The sequence below is a fragment of the Falco punctatus genome (genome assembly GCF_963210335.1).
Source record: "Falco punctatus genome assembly, chromosome: 7".
Lineage (NCBI taxonomy): Eukaryota > Metazoa > Chordata > Aves > Falconiformes > Falconidae > Falco > Falco punctatus.
This window is the reverse complement of record NC_137587.1, coordinates 35,372,530-35,394,696: the sequence shown is the minus strand read 5'-3', so window position 1 is coordinate 35,394,696 and position 22,167 is coordinate 35,372,530. Positions and strand designations below refer to the sequence as shown.

The following is a 22,167-nucleotide window of genomic DNA, read 5'->3' as shown; positions in this document are numbered from 1 at the left end:
AAGCTCCAGTTCCCAGTTAATGCTCAAGTCATAAATAATTTAGTCTCAAAGGTATGTTCAGGGGTGAAGTACTGACACCATCAATGAATCTCTTTACCTTGCAATTCAATAAAATGGGTACCACTTTATGACACAGGAAAGCAAACTTCTGCGCAAGCCTAACACCATCATATTTAAACACCAGTTTAAGACGACAAAAAAAAATAAATAATGTAAGGTCAATTAGAACTAGACTGAACTGATTTTATTTCCTTCCAAAAAGAATAGACACTAATTTAACTGTATACAGAATTTAATTTAACTATACAAGTTTCAGTATATTGTCCTGTTCAAGAACTGCTTATATAAAAAAAATACTGCCAAAATTCTAATGCATACTTTACAATTAAATGCCCCATCTTTCCTTCTGCCCCTAATAACCTCAGACTAGAGCTGCAGTGTTCAGATTAACTTATGTACAGAAGAAAATACCCTTCTTCTTAAGTGTATTTTTTTAATTACCAATGTTGTTTCCACTACCACCAAAACTGGACTCAAAAGTAAGTTTTATGGTATTAGCAATGAAAAATTTGATGAACCTTGTAAGAACAGGATTCAGAAAAAGACTGACAACAGTTTTTGCTATATTAAAAATGTCACATCCCTCCAAAAATAATACTTATGCATTTCTGTGCATATTCATGTATTTATTATCTGTAACATTTTACTATAGTATCCGCAAATTTCTTACTTTGAACACTTGAACAAATGAGTAGTAACTACTTTTAGTTAAGACCATCAAAACTCCATCAAGTTTTCTTAGAACTCTGAGTTGCTGTTTTGAAGTAAAAGGTGTCCAATGAGGTTCTAAAAATGTTCATCCTTATACTCAGTCAAACAAGACAGCCAAAAGAAAAAGACAGTTTTCTTTTTTTCTGGTATGACCACTCAAACCCTACTGTTGCCCCACTTCCTACTGTTACCGTATTTAAACCTCCAAGATTCCTTACCTGACTAAACAGAAGTGCCCATTTGGTTATTTACTGTTTTACCTAGCTGCTGTCCAGGCACACTGAAAACTCTCCATTACACTGCCAAGTGTCCAAATACACCATTCCAGTTAATGGAAGTCTAGGTCACCCAAAGCCAGAATTACAGTCAGCAATTCCGTGTGGGTATACCACCCGACTTGGCATGATGTAATTTCATTACAAATCATTGTAATTGAATGCAAAGTACAGGAAACTTGAGTTTATTTAACTTCCAGTTTCTGGGAGGTCAAGAGGAACTAGGACTGCTCTGGACAACAAAAGAAAATAGACTGTGCTTACAGATAATTTTCTGCCATATTCTTTCTTTAGGACCACTGTTTTATTGTTGCCCTTTCTATTACACGGGGTGTACATATTATCAGGTGTTAATAAAAGGTCAGTGCCTGTACAATACATTCTACAACTGAGCACCACTTTCCGTAACTGAACAGGCGAAGAAATTACACTGAACATCAGCATCTGGCAGTATTTCTCCAAAAAAAGTGACTAAAATGGGTTTAAATTGATTAACACTATTAAATCACATCTAATATTTGATACTACATGATTTCATTACAGCTATACGATACAATTATACAAAATGTGTTAACATCAAAGAATACAACCAAAATTAAGATAGCAAACAAAACCTATATAACTTTTTTCTTTACAGGAAAATACTTTTGAAGTATGCATGTAACTGCCCATTCTTTTAAAGAAAATCTACCGCAAGCAAAGTTACCAACCTCCAGAAAATCACACATAGCATTACTACGCATATCCCCAAAAAGTGTACAATATGCACACTTGGAATACAAAATTAAAAAAATTGTAAGCAACAGGTGAGCTTCATATTTATAAGAATGTGAAAAGAAGTCCAATTTTAGCACTGTTGTATAAAGAATTGTCTTTTTTGATGCAAGTTCATGAAATGACCCCTCCGGTTGGGGCCACACTTTACAAAACACCGTGTTCTTGAAACGGGATTACAGAGCAAGGTAGAGCATCTTAGCAACGTCACCTTAAAGTTTTTTTTGTGGTTTTTTTGCTTTTTATTTACTACTTATCAAAACACGTCCTTTAGGTTTGTAGGGTTCTTTTTTTAAAATTCTTTCCTAGAAACAATATACAAAGGGGAGGCATATTTATTTCCAACTCATACTCCTGTAAGATGCTTTGAGTTCAAGAACTTTCTCCTCCAACTTTCACTGGTTGTTTTTGGCCTTAGCATGTGTTAAGATGTGAGATTTCAGGTTAGTTGATTGCGCAAACTTCTTATTGCAGCCATCAAATGGGCAAACATAGGGCCTGTCGCCAGTATGAATTCGCACATGTGTGCGTAAATTGAAGTCCAGTGAAAAACGCTTTCCACATCCTTCAAATGTACACTGTTGAAAGGAAAAGACATACTCCATTAGCTAACAAAACAGTACTCATTGACTAGAACAACTTTCTTTAAATAGACTGTACAAACATGAACCTAGATGCTGAAGATTATTATAGGTGAAGCTGTGGGCATCATTTGTAAACTGCATTAAAAAAAGAGAATACATACTTCAGGTTGTTTGTTTTACCACAGTAGTATGTATGTTTTCAAAGAGGGAAACAACATCCAGCTTGCAAGTGATTGCTTTCACTAAAAACACCTTCTCTACACATGAAACAGTATTTTACTATGCTGTACTAGAAAGCAGAAACAATGTTTCACATCTGAATTTCCCGTTTACAGTGATAATTTGCCAAGATTTGCCTCTTCTACCAGCTTTACACTTAAGATGGGCTTGGAATACAAAAGGGCAGCATGTTTAGCAATAAATACTTCTATTAAGCATACAGCAGATCCAGCATACACATCCAAGCAAGTGCCTGAGGAGCGCAAATCAAATTGCTGAAATAATTTATTTAAAAATAAATCTACAAAAGAGTAACATATCTTAAATGTGTACTGGAGAACACAGATATGCTCAAGACTATGAATACCTGTAAAGATTTATAAGGAGCATCATAGAAAGTAGGCAGGGGACCTCTGTGGCAGAAGCTCACGTGACTTTATATGAATAGAAAGCGATTCAGTGACTACCATCATTTTGGTGAAAGCTGATTAATATCCGCTATGGAAAATTAGTATCATGAGTCAATTAGCAACCAGCCCCAAGTCTCAGCTGTCCACAAGTGTGCTAAACTGAAAAGATGATGAGGAGAAAGAGACATGTTCCTCATTCAGTAGTAACTGCAGACTTCACTTTTAAAGCGGTTAACTTTACATCACACATTTTGGAAGGTATCTTCCCATGTATATACAATTCGCTAATTTCTAACAGAAGCCCATGGAAATAGTTAAATGACAGCCTAATTAGCTTAAGGGGACTTCCAGCTGTTAAAGTGATGATTCAGTACCTCATCCGATTTTAGAAAAAACACAGCATCCCTGAAGTCGATTGGAAACTAGGTTACAATTACAGTCTACAGATGTTCACCAAATCAATTGTGGCACTTAGGTCTGGAGGTTAACAATACCTGAAATGGTTTCTCTCCAGTATGAACTAGCTGATGTCGCTTTAGTTTCGAGCTCTCCACGAAGGCCTTGCCACATTCTGCACATACGTGTACTCGAGGGCCATGAGTGTGCAGATGCTTCCTCATGGCAGAGTTGTCCCTGAACATCTTTGTGCAGCCCTTAAAAAGAACAGTGAAACTCAGTTAGTAGACAAGCTAGTTCTGATAAAGAGATGTTTTATCTGCTACAGTACAAGCATTTAAAATGCTTTTATATCCTGAATACTTTCTTAAAAGTTGGCCCTGAAAAGGAGACCCCTAATTACGTTTATTTTAAAAAAGCAATACCAAGAAAACTAATCATTCAAAAAGCTGACAAAAACCCCAAACCTAACAAAAAACTCAAACAATCCCAAACAAAAAAACCCCAAACCCTCTCCTCAGTATTATGAACTGTACGCAGTCAAATGAACAACAGGACAGTCTCATGGAGAAGATGCAGCTCTGATAGAAGCAAATGAATAAACCGAACAAAAGCACTTACAGTTTCAGGGGGAGAAAAAACAAACAAAAGACAGAATGACAGCTCATGGATACCTATGTGATATTCTTCATTATGCTATATTCTGAGTACTACAGTACTGCAACATATGACATAGACTCTAATATACCACAGATTATTCTCTAGTACCAATCTGTGTGTGTACCACTCCATTTCCCAACACTCTGTCCTCTTCCTTCTCTGTCCTCCTCATTCCTGAGGAGAAACGGAGCAAGAGTGTTTCCAGCATTGTAACAGCTTACAGAAACTACCTCATCCAAACGGGCAGCAGCAAGTTGATCACTACCACCTTGAGATACAGATTGCCCCTCTTTCTACAGCTTAAACCTACAAAATGATATTGGGCAACTTCAGGTGGGAGAATCTCCAAGTTACTGCCAACTCAACCTAAAACCAAAAGATACTCATATTAACTCAGGTAGAGCATCAGAAGATGATGATTCCAGAGCACACTTAAGCCAGCAGTGACCTGGGTCTCTCTTTACCTAATCTTTCTATACCTTTTTTCACCTTTTAGTGACAATCAATAGACATCTATCATGTTCTAGAAATGTCTTCCTCAAGGTTCCAAATCCCTCATAAAATCCTAGTAACAACTGTAAATTCTATCCGTACTCCAAGTGATGCTGTTTCAACCTACATAATACTAGTCTACCAACATCACTGTGTTAGGGGGCATAAAATTTGACAACAGAATCTAAAGGAACATTAAATTGCTAATCTTAAATTCTGCAGGCTTCCTCTTCAGAAATCAATTTTTTCAGAACTATTAATCACATTTAAATACGCCTTATTCCTTAAAAAAAAAAAAAAAAAAAAAAGATAGAAATACCACTTTCAGGAAAAGCTCTCTCTCAGGCACTAGAATGTCTTTGTCTAATTTAAGAAGTAGTATGCCACCCTTCACTGCACATAACAGAACTGCGTGGGGCAAAGCAGCACCAAAATAACATACTATCCAGTTTTTTTGCATTTATTTCAAAGTCCCTGCTTACCCAAGAGGAGCAGCTACATCTTCTACAATATTTTTCTTTTTTAAACTGCAGTCATAAATGCACAAAGCCTAGAAACACTAGTAGAGAGAAAGTGGAAGGAGAGAACATTCTTTTTACTCTCCTGTTCAGATGAAATTGAGGCTATGAAAAAGTAAATGAAAGAAATGAAGGCAGCATTCCTCGGTACTGTAAGGAGTAACTGTTCCTGTATCTCCACACACTATACCACAATAAAAACATGACACTTGTAGAATGTGAAGAATTTGAAATCAATATAAGCACAAAGAAGGATCCAGCAAATTCCTTAAGACTATGGCTATCAGAAAGAAGCCTTCTATTCATGCTCTCTAATGTGTACCATTAGCTATCTGCCCTGATTATTTGCTTAGGCTCATACTTATCTAGACCAGAAGTCAGCAAGATTGTATTTGTCTTTTTTTCATTACAGATTAAGTCAGCTCTACAAAAGCTGGACAATGCAGTAAAGCTAGATGCTACCAGTCTAGGTGACTGGCAACATTTATTCAAGACAGAGGCTTCCCCGCTACCAGTGGGTCAGAATTGTATCTCCAAGATGCCTCCCTCTCTCTTTCAAGGTGATGCACCTTCCAGCTCTGTGGAATGTAATTCAAAGTCTTCCAATAATGCTGACCTTGGCATCTGCACCACAAATTGCTGATTCCTGATCTAGACTCCAAATCTGTCATAGTTTCCAAGCAGAGGATATATAGATCTTAGGAACGTACTTTGAACAGCTTTCAGAATATTCTTTCAAGTATGTATTCTTGGGTGGCAGGAAATCACAACAGTAAAACCAGCATGTTAGGGACTGTGCATCATGGTTACCAGAAGATTAGGGATGCACTAACCTTAAGACAAGGAATGGGAATAATATATTATTCAGTGAAAGGTTTTTAAGGAAGCCTCTAAAGAATAACTACTAAAATACAGTTAACTGAGTGTAGTCTATTAACAGTAAGATACTTTAGTTATTCATTCTCAAAAGAAAACAGCAATACAAAATACTTGTCTACAAATTACTACCTACTCAGAAGCTGAGCACTTCACTTACTTTGTGAGGACAAGCTATCGTTCGTGGAGCATCATCTTCTTTAATTTTTCTTGGTTTCATTCTTAAAGAGAAAAAAAAAATTAGTAGACAAACATTAGCAGATAGTTTTTCTCCTGTAACTGCCTTCATAATGCATACATTTATTTCATAGTATTACGTGCATCAGTAGTACTTAGCTTAATATTTTCAAAACTTTCACAATATTAACAGTATCATTTGGCATTGGGAAGTTCAGCTTTTCCAGAAGGACCTCTCAAATACAGAATAAGACATTTAATATTACCTTCCTAAGTCCTTTGAATATGTGGACATAGAGGTGTTTTTTTTTTTTTTTCCTGACATACTTATTGTCATTAGGAGGGTTTGCTTGAACACTCCTTTTTTTATTGTGCCAGTACCCATGTGGCCTATTTATCTTCACCTCCTCTCCATCTCTGAACCAAGACATGAAGGACCGAGTAGCTTCCATCATTCTTCAGTATTTTCACTACACAAGACTTCAGAAGAAAGCTCCACAGAAGCAGGGAAGGCAGGCAAGTTGTGGAATCTACTCAGACAATGTAGATGTGTTATAACCACAGAAACTGCAATTAATTCTTACTCTGAGCTACTGTACACATGAATTCCACTCATGGCAACTGACAAGCAATCATCTATTTACTCTTGGTCACTAGCACAGATCTTCAGCACTACTTTATAAGGTGCCATTAGCCTCCACTGACAACATATTGAGGCCAGCAAACTATTGTTTGCATGTTAGGTGTTTCAAATACACTAAGACTCCCTGTAGGAAACAATGTTAATAACAGTCCTGCCTCAACAACCACCTGTCTGAATGTCAAGAGTCAGCTGTGCAGACACTACTCCAGGGAAGTGAAGTGCACTTTAATCCATCTTTTTTTCTTAAACCTGTAGTGATGTCTTCAAAAAAAATGGCTTATCTTCACCTTATGGTGGAGGTAGGTAGATGCAAATAAATGCATCTCATACAGCTGGAGATTCACTTAGGTAAGTAATGAATTCCTGAATGACTTTACCTGGCAATACAGCACTGAGATAGTTGTGCATGACAAGGTAGCTACATATCTCATCTGTAAATTAAACGAAAGGTTTTCTGGTGTACTCTCTAGTCTCAGTTAAACAGAGGTGAGTGGCTTGAATTTAACAGAAGAATCAGATTTATCAGAACCACTGTTCTTAACATTATGAAGGAGAGCGTGTCTGTTGTTATCCAAGGCAGCTTTAATCTCCATGAGTTCAGTTCCTGGAAACTGATATGGAAGAACAGGGCTGGGAGACGAGATTTTCCATTAGCGCGTACCTGCATTTTTAATAATTGATCTCAGACCAGCTAAACAGCAACTTCTAAATGTTCAAAGTAATTCCCAAGAGCTACAGGAAAAATAAGCTAAAATCCCTCCAATTTGACCACATAAACTTTTGTTTCTTTGCAAGCAGGGTCCAGTCATCTTTGGTACTGTCACATTCCTATGCATATGGCTGAAATATGCTGTTTCACCTGCCTCCTTCATGTGGACAGGTGAGTGGACAGCACCGGAAGGCCCTGTGAGGCTGAATTAAGGCAAGAGCAGTGAAAAACCTCCCTCAGAAGTCCTGAGAACTGTATCCAGGAAAACCTCCTTACAAACACCAGTGCAATCATATGCGATGGAGAAGTCTCCTGTGGCTCTGTGGGCTACCATTTGTCCCTCAATCTGACTCTTCTCAGTACTGCAGATGTAGCACAGTTCAAGTGATCAGTAACTGACTAAAGCACTTGACAGCCACTTCACAGACAAAATACTAAATCCCAAGGATTTAGAGGGTGTATTTGTTCTCTTCTCTAAGTGGACACTTAGGAAACTCCTGGCTTAGCATCTCTAGACTACACTGAATACATACAGTGCTAACCGAGGAGCACTGCAGTCTCATGCAAGATTAAAAATACAGATGTGACAAAAAGATGGAAGCTAAAGAGTATCATATCCAATATATATTGCCAGATACTAAAAGCTCCTAGAAGATGGGTGTGAGGTATTTGTATTGACAAAGCTCCTCTTGCACCATCACCAGCAGCGTATCTGAACATTTCAACAATTTAAGGGCAGAAACATCCTGAACACAGCAAACTATCTGTTCCTGTAGACCAGCCACTTTATTATCTTAATCTTACTGATAATCTTCCTTTTTCCAAGATTACAGAGCAACTCAGATGACCTTATTGATTAGATTTAATTTTATAATCCAATTAGAATACAGAACGATTATGCTGTTTTGTTTATGAGCCTCCTTCAGTAAAGTACCAAAAGCCAAACAAGTGACTGGGATTAAATGACTGACTATACTCTCCAGTGAGGTTCTAGACCGACAGGTATTAGCGGTAGCGAGGCTATAGGAAAACACACAGAAAGCTTTCTTACAGTACCCCTACAGAAAGCTTTCAACTACCTTTGCATGGATTCTCCTTATTAAGTCTCTACGATTTTTACAAAAGGAAAAGGCATAGAAATGAGTGTGTTATGCCAAAGCGGACACAGAAGAATGCTTTGACAAGGGTGGAGGGAACATTGCGTGACAGTTCAACACCATTAGAGAACAAACAACCTTAGGGGACAAAGCTGGTGCCAAAATCACCTCCTTTACTTCTAACTCTAACACCTTGTTAAATGTTGGCTGAGCCATTCGCTCAGCCCCCAAAAACAAAGCAAAAAACTCCTAGGCCCAAGATCTGTGTTCATGACATCACAAGAATGAGTAAAACCACTATTGTTTTGAAGTCTTAAAAGACCACCTGTAAAGGGCTAGATTAGACAAAAAAGGAATCATTAACAAGGGATGTGATAAACTGCTTTAGTGGGCAGCACCTGCATTTTTCACACTTGGCTTAAGCTCCCACTGATCATGGTGTTAAATCCTATTTGTAACTCTTATGTCTTGCCTCCGGTATCAAGTCAATCTTTCAGAAACAAATGCTGCAACAGTGTCATTTGTAACAGGCTGCTGAAGTAAAGTGAGGGGGAAAACACCCTGGAAGCTTCTGCATCAGTGCAGTCAGCAAGCTTGAGTAATCAATTGCAGCTGAACTGGAAGGTCAGACATGGGGCAGACTGGAACTTCAACATACACCTTACATTTTTCAGTTCAGTGTCTGAGCAGGCACGTAACATCATAAGAGTCCATTCTGGAATAAGCTGACTAATTTTCAAGCTTTGTTTCTAAAATGAAGAGTATCAGCCCAGCAGTATACTTCAACGTACAAACATTTAGTCCCTACTGACTACAAAATGACAAGGTTTAGCTAATAAAGGGGCAGATCTTAAATCTTTTCATTTCTCCTGGAAATATGGTAAGTGGGCAACTTAAGCTTAAAATGTGGAAAAATACTGTGTATAAGCACAGGATTCCACAGGCAACCAAGCTATTCAACAAAACAGAAGCAGACACTTCAACAGGAAGAGGCAGCAAACAGTGTCCAGGTTGTATTTCAGTGCCACTGACAGCAAGAAGCTGCTGGGCCATTCATACACTTGGATTAAAAGGCAAGAGGGCACAAATACCACAGGCACAACTATGACAGATCATTTTGTCAAAAATGTCACGTTGCCCACAAGGCTGTGGAATCCATATGGACAACCACTCAAAGAATTTAAAAGACATATTCAAATGTGTTAGAAAAAAGACTTTGGTCTTACTTTAAAATTAACTTTCTGCAAAAGGACACCAGCCTAGAACCTGGGCTGTTGATCTTAATTACACTGTTGCAGGTAGCTCTTGCTAGCAGTTAGACTTTTGGCTCCCACCCAGTAGAGCATCTCTACCAGCTCCATCCAAGTTTTCTTAGCCTGAAACATTAATCAAAAACAGAACTCGAACACATACCACTATTTAAAACAACTACAGACACAACATTAATACCTGGGTGGGACTTTTGAAACAGCTGCCTTTGCAGAAAGTCAATTTACATGGCAAGACCAGAATTTTCATTTCTGCAGTGAGTTTATACAGGCCATACCTAGTAGCAGCAACTACAGACTAGCTAACTGTGAAAAACTAATGATTGTACCTTTTGGATCAAGGCACTTGGACACTGCAATTAAAGGCCAAGTCTATTAACTTATACTGAGGAGGAGGGAGGGAATGGGGGACAGCAGAGAGCAGGAAGGTGTGCACCCCAATAGGTTCACAGAATGAGCTCCTGCATAAAGACGACCAAGTGAAATCACAGGTTATTAAAGCACTCAGTTCCTCAAAGAAAGCAACTCTGTCACTGTGCAACATGAGAAAGTAACAAGATAATATTTACCCAGCAGAACTGAACATACCCTGACGGAACCGATCCCCACAGCAAACCTCTGTCAATTTCCACAACTGCCTTGTAGATAGAATCTATTTTAAAAGTTAGCCACAGAAACAGTATTAAGGCTAGGAATAAAGGAAATCCTTAAGTCAAAAAGTAAGTAACAGTACAGAATTCTCCCCTTGTTCCATCATCTCCATTTTTTGCTTCTGGTAAAGTTATGTGTTCTCATATTCTTTCTTCTCCCTCCGTACAGAAAACTAACCTAAAGATCATCACTCTCTCTCAGACAACTCCTTTGACAAATGTTAGAGGACCGGCAGCAATATTCACCTGTGCCGATAACCCCATCCCTAAGAACAGCTAGAAGAGAAGAGAATTATTCTCTTAGCAGCAGTGTCACTGCCACTTCTGATCTGTTCCCTCATTCTACCATTCCCCTTGTACTGTCCTGCTGAGGCAGAAATAACATGACCGCCATGGCCCTATGCTGCTGCAAGAATTCATTTGTGCTGAAGAACTCCCGAAACTGGCTAGACTGGCTTTTGGATAAATAGACAAAGGAGGAGTGGCGCAAGGTGTCCTAGGAATGAATCTATAACCAAAGAGCCCACAGCAGGTCTCTTACCATGCTTCGGTCACAGGCAGAAAAATGTCACAAAAAATTCTCTTTCACTCCAAGATTCTGGCAAAAATAATTACTAATATTGTTCCAGTTATGAAGAACATCATATGTGTAAACAAGGGAGAGTGACCTTTGCAGTGTAGCATAGAGCAAGAGATCCACTTCACCCCACTCCCAGAACACTTTGGGTAAAGAAATTGTCAGTTTACTACCCTTTAAGCTTCTCTGTAACAAGAACAAAACCAATACAAAAGCGTACACCTTATTAAGAGGCCAAAGTCATAAATCTAGGTGACCAGAATGCTTTGTCACTTTTAAGAAGGGTGTCCAGTTTCAAACTCTAAGGCAGTTTCCTCTCTTTTGTTTCCTATCAGTTTTGGAAAGCAGATCAAAATGAAGGGCAGTCCTCACAACAGCTCTCCTTCAGAAAAGGCACTAAGTAGAGCAGAAGATAAAGCCACGGAGAGTGAAGTTTTTACCACTATGACCCATTACTGTGCCTATTTCCCAGGTACAGCATATTCCGCCGTTATTTCTTAGTTTTACTGATGTCTGTATTCTACTATCTTTTAGCCAGTTCAGTCATGTATCCATCTGGAGATTAAGAGGGAGGGAGAGGGCTATCAGGAATATTATTTTCAGTGGTTTTGTTTGAGGGAATTTGCCATATGCACCAACTAGAAAAAAGTCTGTTACTTCCCCCAGCTTTTATTACCAAGCAGTTATGACTTCTTCACAGCTAACTACAGAAGTATTTGTAATCAATTTAGACTTGCATGAAACATTTTAATATTTCACTTTAAAGGATTTCCAGTGTCCCTGTCAGAAGTATCAGATGGGAACATGGTAATTCATTAGGTTTTATTTGTCTCTGAGCATATCATTCACAACTAGACTGAGATAAACTTGAATATCAGTTTTACATTCTGATATGACTGCCCAAGAGAAATGCACAATTTCTTTTCTTTTTTACTGCATTTTTAAAGCATACTAAAGAAAATTCAAGAGTACTACAACAGAATGAAATAATTTGTAAAAGGTGGTAAGTTGCCCAGCCGGGTATAATTTATGGTCATTCACTTCTGCATTACTGAACATGCCAACGTTCTGATACTGCTTGTTTATTCACAGTGTTTTAAGTAGTCCTAGAAAGTATAAATGCCTTTCCAGGAAAAACTGTAAGAATTCCAGTTAAAGGATCTGGATTCCTGCTACATGACTCAATGACAAGTGCACCAAATAAAAAAAACACCACTGTGGTGTGGTGAAAGACAATTATATCACAAGAGACAGTATAACTGCTTGCTCTGCTGATGCCACCTAGCCACTGAGCAGCAGTGGTGTTCATTGCGGATGCTGAATTGCTGGTTTTAATTTTTTTTTTTTTTTTTCAAGGGCTGTAGAGCTACAGAGGACTCCAAACATCAAGTCCACCCTGCCTTACCTCTCGCTAACCAAATCATGATCAGAATTCCAGAACCTTGCATGAGAACTGTTACCACTATAATTCAAGCTCTGACCATTTAAACTTAACCTCAGATCTTCAGCACTTTGTTCCTAAGAATCAATGCATTCTTAATCAAAATAAGCTGCATGGTTATAAACAGTGAATTTAGCCTCATTTTAAGGATATAATTTCTACAAAAATACAGTGAGATTCTTCTAGTTAACTTAACGGAAACAGGAGAGCAACTACAATTAGCATGCAATGTTACTAGCAAGTTCATACTTGCTTCTACGTGGACTGTGTACAATCCTTTTTTCAAGTCAAGAAAATACAAATTTGTTATCCAAAACCTTACTCACAGCATGCGAAGCTATGTAATAACTTTAAAAGTAAGTCTGAATTTCATGTGCTGCTCAGTTTTCAGAAAACAGCTACTGAGAATTTTAAAATTTGGAATTGTACAGCAACCAGCAATGCTTGAAATTTTCAGAGAACTTTACACGGAACAACATTCTTCTAGCATGTTCCGAGCATATTCCTAGAACCTCCAAACCCAATTCCAGTACATAAACCCAGGTTTTTTAATTCCAGTTTGCCATGCAAGGTCTCTAGTGATACTGCACACAGCAATCTAGATCAACAAGACAACTGATCAATATAAAAATAGGTTTGTAGAGATCAGTGTTTGAATTCCTGTTATTACTAAAGGGGGTCCCTTCAACATGCTTCACTGCAAGAGAACCAAGACCTCAACAAATAATATGCAAATTCCAATACATCCATATTCTTCAGCCTCAGCTATATACAATCACTTACGATCTAACATGCAACTAACAAGTTTTCTTTTTCATTTTTGCCTCTTTAAACAAGAGTAAACAAGAGTAAAAGCTTGACAGTCATCGATTCTGACCAAGAAATTAAAAAAACCTTTCTTAAAACAGAAGATTCTTGAAGTTTTCAACGTATGTACAATTAAGCTATCAGAAAAATTCTTCACAGGTTGCGAGTAACTTGGGGATATTGCTAAAGGTGACGTCCCCCCAAGCTGTGTGCTTACTCTACCACCATGTATTTGTCGTATGACTGGAGTAGAATATATTTTATCTACTGTACAGAAATATATTAAGAGAAAAGAGATTGTACACATAACTATCTTTCCATCACCTGCTACAAATTCTAGCTCTAGAACTTCCTAGAACATTCTACCATGAATAAGAAAAAGTGGTAATTACTGCCAGCTGGCACTATTTTCTCAACAGAAAATGAACTAGAACCCAAAGATGCAGTACACTTCACAATATTAAGAAATAAGCAGATAGATCTGATAGAAGCAATCTGGTCTTTGCAAGAAGCCCAATCCTGGCAACCATTTCAAGTATTCAAACCAATCTGGTGAAAAATCTGCAGTATTTGCATGAAGAATACCCTATGGGAAACTATCTAAAATTCCTAACAAAAGATAGCTATTCAGTACTTAAACGCTTAACAGAACCAAAGGTTTCAGCATGTTTTAAAATAACTGAGAATATCATTCTATGCACATGATGAGAAATGTGCAACTAACATTTTATAATTAGAATGCTATGTACACTCAGGAGTACCACTTAAACATTTGCTTTCACAAAGAACTGTATTAACCTTTGAGCAGTTCTCAGAGGAAAACACAGTAATTTTGATCAACAATAATAAAACAAGGAACACCAGTATCAACAGCTAGAGCCACCCAACACTTTAGATAGTACCCTGTTTTTGTTCATGATGCATTTTTATGAATTTCCAGATAGCCAGATATTTTCCAGACAGCCTGAAGCAGGGATCAAGCCCTGCAAAATGGTCTTACTAGAGGCCTTCAAATTCTATACTTCAATGGCTTTACTGAAAATAGTTGTGGGACCAGGCTGTGCCGGCAATCCTCTGGCAGAAACACACTGAACGGTAACAGAAAAAGTCTGTAAAAAGCCACAAAAATAAAAAATGGAAACAAAAGCAGATGCATACTCTGGACACCAAGATCCACCTAACCAAGAAGCCAGACCATAACTTGTCTCAACAGTCCCCGCCATCTAGTAACCTACTGAAAAAACTTTGTGGTACTCTCCCTACCCACTCCTCTCACCCCCAATAAAAAAAAAAAGAAAAAAGTACACTGTACTAGCTGACCCTGAAAGTAAGAGTAAAAACATCTGACCATCCACCTGCTCCAAGTGTTAGAATTGTCACCAGAGCCCTGAAGAATTATCAGCTGGTAACAAAATGAAAATGAGTGTAGCACACAAAGAACTGGACCAAGTAAATGCTGCAAAGGCAACTGTAACGTCCCAGCTCACAGGTGCCGAGGCAGACCTCTCTGGTGGCCTCACGGTTGCCCTCTGGTGGCCACCGGCTGCCCCCGAGCGCTCGGTACCAGAGCCACAGGCTCTACCGAGGGAGGGACACACGACACTTTCAATACTCCCCCGCAGAAAAGAGCTTCTGTCACTTCATCTCTATTTGAAAGTAAAAGTCACCTTGTAACTCAGATCAACGTACTGGTATGTAAACGAGTGACAATTCTGATTCACTAGAGGAAAATCCAAGCCATATAGTTACCAATTGTGAAACTGCAATTATCAGTGGCACTTCAAAGTGCAAGATATGACACCATTATGAAGAAGTTCAAGATCTAGAGCTTAAGTAGTAAGAAGCAAGTGAAAAAGAACAGTAAGTGGGGCTTTGCAAACTAAATATTACAGTCTGGCTTTCTTGTACTGAACAACCTAAATGCAACATTTCACTTATCAGATCCTCTGGTGCTGAAGAATCTAAGGCCACTCACATGAAAGATACAGTAGTCACGTCAAAGATGTGGTCTACCAATTTATTTAGGTCCTGTCTTAACAGGAATTGAAGATGAGAAGTCATTGAAGAAGTCACTGTTGAGTGTAAAATCCAGTGACTGTGCCACAGTATCAGCTACTCTGTTCTAAATCAAGACCCTTGTTTTAGAAGATGATTGAATAGAACAATAAGCCATACTACATCCACCATTTATTTTGCCTAATAGTTTTTATAATTAAACCAGTGAAAAGAAAGCCATTTTAATTTAAAGATCCTTTCTTCCTACTTACCTAGCAAATTCAGCCAGTTGTTTGGGGTCTGAGAGGTCAATGCCAGGTATTCCACCAGGAGGAAGTTTCTTCCCTGTCATGTACTCCGAGTAATCTGGAGGAGAATTCTCTCCAATGATCTGCTCTTCCACCACTGTTTCATGGTCAATATCTTTTTTATCATCTGAAATACACAAAATACTGAATTCAATACATACTAAAGATCAAAACAGCATATAAGTTATTAGGCTGCATCTCAGTACAAATTCACTATTGCTGCACACTTCAAAAAATACACTGCCCTTCCAGATTTCCATGCCAATTGTAAAGAGCAAAAACATCCATACAGTTACAGCAAGAAGAACACAGAAAGAACACCAGGTGGGGAAAAAAAAGCAGAAATTGCCTATCTACTTAAACACAAACAAGTAAGAAAATAATTAGAACGATCCTATGAATGTTGGCTGCATTTGAAAGATAACGCACTTTTCCTGAAACAATGCCCAAATATTTAATTCCTTAATCTCTTCAAGACTAACCTCCACCATACCCACTGGATCTCTCTCAACAGCAGTCAGTAACAAAGCAAGCCTATTGACGGAGGGGCAGATACTTCATCTAAGATGTTAGGGCTACTGATCTCTACTTCAGAATCTCCAAACTCCCTTGACTTCCAACAGAAGTGTCACAGAGGGACAAGAAATTCCAAAATAACTGCTAATGGGCTTCACTAACTGCCCATAAAATTGAAGTTTCTCAACACTTGCAGACAGGTCTGAAAGAAAGCAAAAAACCTAAATAGCATGTCTCCCTCCCAAGAGGGCTTCTTCCTTCCGTGGCAGAGGCCAGCCTAAGCTCTTTCCCACTCTATGTAAGCAGCAGACAGGGACCATTCAGAGCTTTGACCTCTAGCTAAGATACTGCTATTTCACCTGCTCTAGAGCACCTCCCATGGATTTGTCCCCAAGGACTGCAGTGAAATCAGGTGGAAGACCTGCTGCTGTCTACTCACATTCAGACCTTAGAATATGCCAAGGCACAATGTTTCCTCTCTCCTCTTGCTAGAAGCAGAAACCAGAGAGACACAAAGACAACAGAAGATGGAACATTCACTTATGTTCCCCATTGCAGTGCTCACACCAGCAGGAAGACTGGCGCAGCACCTATCCTGTTTTCCACTCTCAAATACACCTAGGACAACAGATGGATGTATGTATATGCAGTTGTAACCACCCAGTTAAATGTTAATAAACTTGCCTGACGCTACTTCTACTCTGCGTATGGGTAGCAGATTCCGCAAATCACTTTGTACACAAGAAGCTCTGCAAAAATAACAGGAAGTTTTATTTTACAGGTAGTGTTTAAGAAATGAAAATACAGGGTGGTAGGACAGAAATAGTATTTCCCCAATTCCACAGTTTAAAAAAAGAAAAAGAAAAGATAGGAAAACAGAAGGTGGAAAACAAATGAGCCAACATTTTTCTTTTTTTTTTCCTAAACAGAAACACAGGAAATAACATTATTCGTGCCTCAGTAACTTACATTAGGAAAGACAAGACATACACAAATAAATATACAAAGGACAAATTTCTATTCAATTTGTAATGCCTGCTTTTAATGTTTGCCACTGGGCTATTTCTAGAAATGTTACTGCTAGTTTGGGGTTTAATCTGATCTACCAGATCAAATAGCAGCTCATGTATATGTTCCATGGGGAAAGAGGAAAATAGACTCCCAACACTGCAAAGACAGAAGTGTTAATAAGAAAATACTACCTGCACCATTAAACTGGAAATAAACTATGAAACTGACTATTTGGACTATTTTTCTTATTCTAATCTACTTTTCCACTCACCACCTCACCTTTCAGTCTTCATCAGTGCTTTAAAGAAAGCAACTGAATTTATCTTAAGCAAGGATTATATGGTAAATTTTACAACACCTGCAGGAGTTACAAAGTCAAGCCAATAAACCTTCAATTTGGCAACAATTTGTTGTTCAAAGGGAAGCTTGAGAAAAGTTATTTAGCAATGCCTACACAGGCAGAAAAGACATTATGAGGCTCAGAAAAGCTGTGGAAAAAATTCTGGATTTTTTTCTGGAAAGCTAAAAGCAACACCTTCTCCATGCTGTAGGCTAGGAGATCAGCCGACTTCAATGTAGCCATTTCAACAGCTACCCAGAACTTAGTTTATGGCATTCATTACAGAAAAGAGTTCTCATTTCCTGCCTCAAATCAGATGTATGAGTCAACAGGGAAATTCTGTATACATTCCTTAAGATCTTCTTTCCTTCCCTAGCGTAAAGGCTCACTATTCCACAACGCTTTCTTGCTATTTGAGGGCAAAACTGAAAGAACATCAGCCCTCAGTGCCTCCACTTCCCCAAAGCCTGCCAACAGAAATCAATTCCACACCTATTCAATTCCACAGATTATTGGAGTAAAATATGAAAAATTGAACATATTGCTTCGATACAGTAGAAAATACAAGAAAATATCACTTAATATATTGATAGTTATGTGAAAATATAAAACAATCAAAATTTCCTGTACCAAAAAACTGTACATCTACAGCAGCACATACTTGCAGTTTTAAAAGCTAATTAAAACCAAAAATCAACATAGAAAACAGTTACCTTAAAGTGTTACGTCAGACTAACATCCTTCAAGACAGAAGACCTGGTTCACACCAAAAGTAACAGCAGATTTCAGTAGCTTTTCAGTATTCAGACCATCCTAGCTGCAGTCTATCCTATGACATTATCAACTCATTGGGAAAACAAAACACACCAAAACCCCCACACACTTCTTTGGAAGAACTTTACCAATGTCCTCTATGCACATATTTATCACAGGTTTGTTTCTGATCTCCTACCGATGACCTATCAACTAGGCAGCTCAAAGTTTGGAGGGTAAAGTCCAGGCAAACTTTCATTCAGGCTGACAAGTTAACCAGTATTCTCATTGCAGAGAAGGTATGTTAGAAATCACTTCCCCCTCTTCCTCTCTTGAAACATCAGAGAATCAAACATACTGCACCCAAAGCAACGCAAAACAGAGACACAACCCTGAAATTCTAGTGACACCTCTGGAGAAGTGCAGTACGAATAAGGCATAGTAACTCCATGCAGTTTATGTCCATGACAAACTGATCTGGTTGCCACCCATGCAAGCTAAATAGGGACAGAGTGATGAAGCCAGTCAGGAAAAGGAAATAACTGCTGTATACCACTTAATCTGCTTCATTTTGACTCTTAAAACCACTTGAGAGTACAGCAGACTCAAATATATGGCATTCTGCTTTAGTGTCTATTTAGCACTATACTTACAGATCCAATGCAGCTTTTTGTGAGGAACTTAGAACATTATTTTAGTCCCATCTTCTAAAAGATAGTGAAGATCTGAATGCATGTCAATTAGTTAATCTCTTTCTCTTCACAAAAGCACGCACTATTAGTCACTGCAATAGCTATGTCCAATATTCACTTATCTTATAAAGTTGTAAGAAACAGACTTCTTAGTGACACCACTAGTACGTCCCAAGAACCTTCTATGCCCAATTACATTTAGACAGACACGTTTTTAGATACTCTGAATTGGGTTGTTCTGTGTACCTTCTTAGGACATATCCAAACAAAACTTCACATTCAACATCCTTCCATCTGCACTTGCTCTCATGTCCTATATACATCTTGAACTGGATTCACTTCTGCACTTCAAAGCAAGTATGTTGAACATTTTTTTACTAAGATCAGTGAAAGTTCAGCATTTTATCCAGTCATTATCTTTTGACTACTACTTAAATTTCTACTGGTGAAATAACCTGACATTTTCAGAGTGCCCAAGCCCAAGAAGTATCAACTGAAGTAGGAAGAAGCCAGATTACTGGGATAAAACTAGTAACAGCAGATTCCGTGTAACAGATTCTACCATGCTTTGTCATTGATCTTTCTCAAGACTTTATTGATTACCTTTTGCTCTTATTACCATGCTCCACCTCCTGCAGCCCTTCTATTGCACAAAAAAATCCATCCATCTCAGAATCCCGTTATTTCATGCATGTCTAGAACAGTAGCTAGCTCCAGCTAACAACTCTGAACTCCCCAGCTTTATAAGATGACCCCCTTAACTCTCAGCCCAGGAAGTCCTGCTCATATCGCTGCCTCAGTTATTCTTGATTTTAGCCATCATACTCCATTTCTAAATCCCCAAATCCCTAGGCCATCCCCCTCTCCTATTGTAGAGTGGGAAGAAGACATTTTTATTCAGTTTTCCCCTGTGGAAAATGAGGAGAGCAAAAGGGAACTCAGAAGGTACACTTGGTAGCAAAGCACTGAGACCTAATCCTATAGCTTCCTCACTGAGGTACCAAGTTAAAAGACACTCTTGTTACCAACTAAAAGGATGAACAACATTTAAGTTTAAATTCTCTTTTTATGATCACGCGGTTAAACAAATTTGTTTTCAGCAACAGCAGAAATGCAATTACATGGTGAAGGATGTATTCGGCAACTGTGCATTACCAAGGCACTGTGGTTAACAGCTTGGTTATTGCTACCACTACCACTTTGCAGTCTCCTCAGTTGAATTAGTTAATTGGCCATGTTTGGAAGCAAAGAACCATAATTAGCTTGTTAAATAATATAGTTAGTTAGCAGACACTTCAAAATCTTAAAATTCCATTTTGCACAGTATGTCATTTTTTAACCTAATTGGCTGCTAGGTTACTTTCCCTCTGATGTGCCTTGCACACAGATGGAGAACAGGTTCTTCCTTTTCCCATGTCATCCGTCTCTAATTTCACACCACTGAGATATGAACTCACAAAAACAGTGCACATATCAACAGTCATCATCTGACTTCCAATATTCCTGAGACACTGTGGCAAAGCACCATGACCTTCTGAATCAGCAGCACACAAGTGATATGGACCTCTCACGGAAGGATCCAACAGCAAGTTAAGACTGTTCTAATTTGAAGGTGGGCTAAAAGGCAACTTAATTAAAATAGTTTAAGTGATGAACCACATTCATGTATTTCACTTGCAAAACTGAAAAAAAAAATGTTTAAAACAGCTGCTGGAAAAATACCTACCTTATCCCCTAAGGTTGCCCTGACATTTTTGCCAGTGAGACTCAATGCTTATGGATACCAAAAGCCTACACCACTATCTTAATCAAGAGTGAGAAACAGATTGTCATCTTAACATTTTAAAGGAATGAGACAATCACTCTCTCCTCCATTATGAAAAATTTCCATGTAAGCAGCTAATTATCTGTCATTGCAAAGACGTCGCCACAGCCATCCTCGATATAGGCCCACAACTGAACTATATGACACATTTATCATCTATACTATGCAAGACAACTGGTCAGACAGTAGATGATTATTTTTCTCACCCATGCAATCTGATAAAAGTCAAATGAAAACCTTTTTAAGACATTAAAAGTTTTTTTCAGAGGTTCTGAAGAATCTTCTAGAAGCTCAATATGAACTCCCCAAGTTTTCAAATACAGGTCCACAGCACAAGCTTCCTGGATTATCAATAATCATTTCCAAACCATACGCTTATCTTCTTCATCTTTATCTTTCCTGTCTAGGAGTAAGATACTTGAGCAGTTTAACATCTGTGGGCAGTGTTTGGTTATGCTATTTGAGCCCTAAGCTTGCAGACTATCTATACTAACAATAATAGTTTAAGCCAACACCTAACTCAGGTTTGAAAGCTTGACAAAGTCAAGTCATTACCCAGAAGCAGATGTAGCCTGCTACATTTCCCCCCTCAAAATTAAGTCCCAGCTGCTTGAAATTCCAGCATTTGGTGGAGCCAGCATTTCGGCACCAACTTTCCAAATGCTCCGGCATACAAGAACCAGTTTTGCAAGCACAATCCAACAAAGTGATTTCTAGCGGTCCTTCCCTCCCCCCCATCCCTATTGTACCCAACCTGGAGACAGTCACTAGAAAGGATGATTCAAATTGAATCTAGCAAAGGCAAAAATAAATGCCACTCCATAAAAACAATTTTCCTACTACAAATCAGGGTGTCTCATTTGGAGAGCCCCATTAACTATATACAATTTTCTAAATCCGTTACAGGATACCCCAATAAAAATAACGAAGATAAGTATTAGACAGCATAGAGGAAACACACCACAGGTACATGATTAAAGTATCCACTGAATATACCTCTTCAACCCTTTCAGAAAATAGAACATCTTTGTTCAGTTCCTATTTTCGCATGCGAAGACAGACAATTCCATTCTGAAGATCTGGAAAGCTAATCTGAACTAGAACAAAGCAGTCCTGTTTCAAACTAAACACTTTAATTAAAGTAATCATGGGTCACAAGTTTGATATCACCATAGATACCAAGGTGATAAGAGAAGGTATGGTAAGTCTAAACCGTTGCCAACAACAGTACTGCAACTTCCAAGTAACCACGTAAGCCAAGTATCGAGTAGCTTCCTTTAATCACAGCACTATATATTTCAGAAATAATTTCTACAAATTTCAAGAGGTGCTGCTAGACATGTTATACTCATTTACAAACAAAGATTTATGATTGATTAAATT

At 38.3% G+C, this 22,167-nt stretch overlaps 1 protein-coding gene across 1 annotated transcript in view; it reads right to left on the bottom strand.

Moving 5' to 3' along the window:
• Nucleotides 1–222: 222 nt before the first annotated feature.
• YY1 (YY1 transcription factor) overlaps nucleotides 223–22,167 on the bottom strand; it is a 26,109-nt gene continuing 4,164 nt past the window's right edge. The window contains exons 2-5 of the mRNA XM_080394625.1: nucleotides 15,612–15,774; nucleotides 6,136–6,196; nucleotides 3,528–3,686; nucleotides 223–2,398 (exon numbers count right to left, since the gene is read on the bottom strand). Coding sequence (XP_080250751.1) covers nucleotides 2,216–2,398; nucleotides 3,528–3,686; nucleotides 6,136–6,196; nucleotides 15,612–15,774 — 566 coding nt within the window. The 3' untranslated portion in view covers nucleotides 223–2,215. The remainder of the gene's footprint in view (nucleotides 2,399–3,527; nucleotides 3,687–6,135; nucleotides 6,197–15,611; nucleotides 15,775–22,167) is intronic.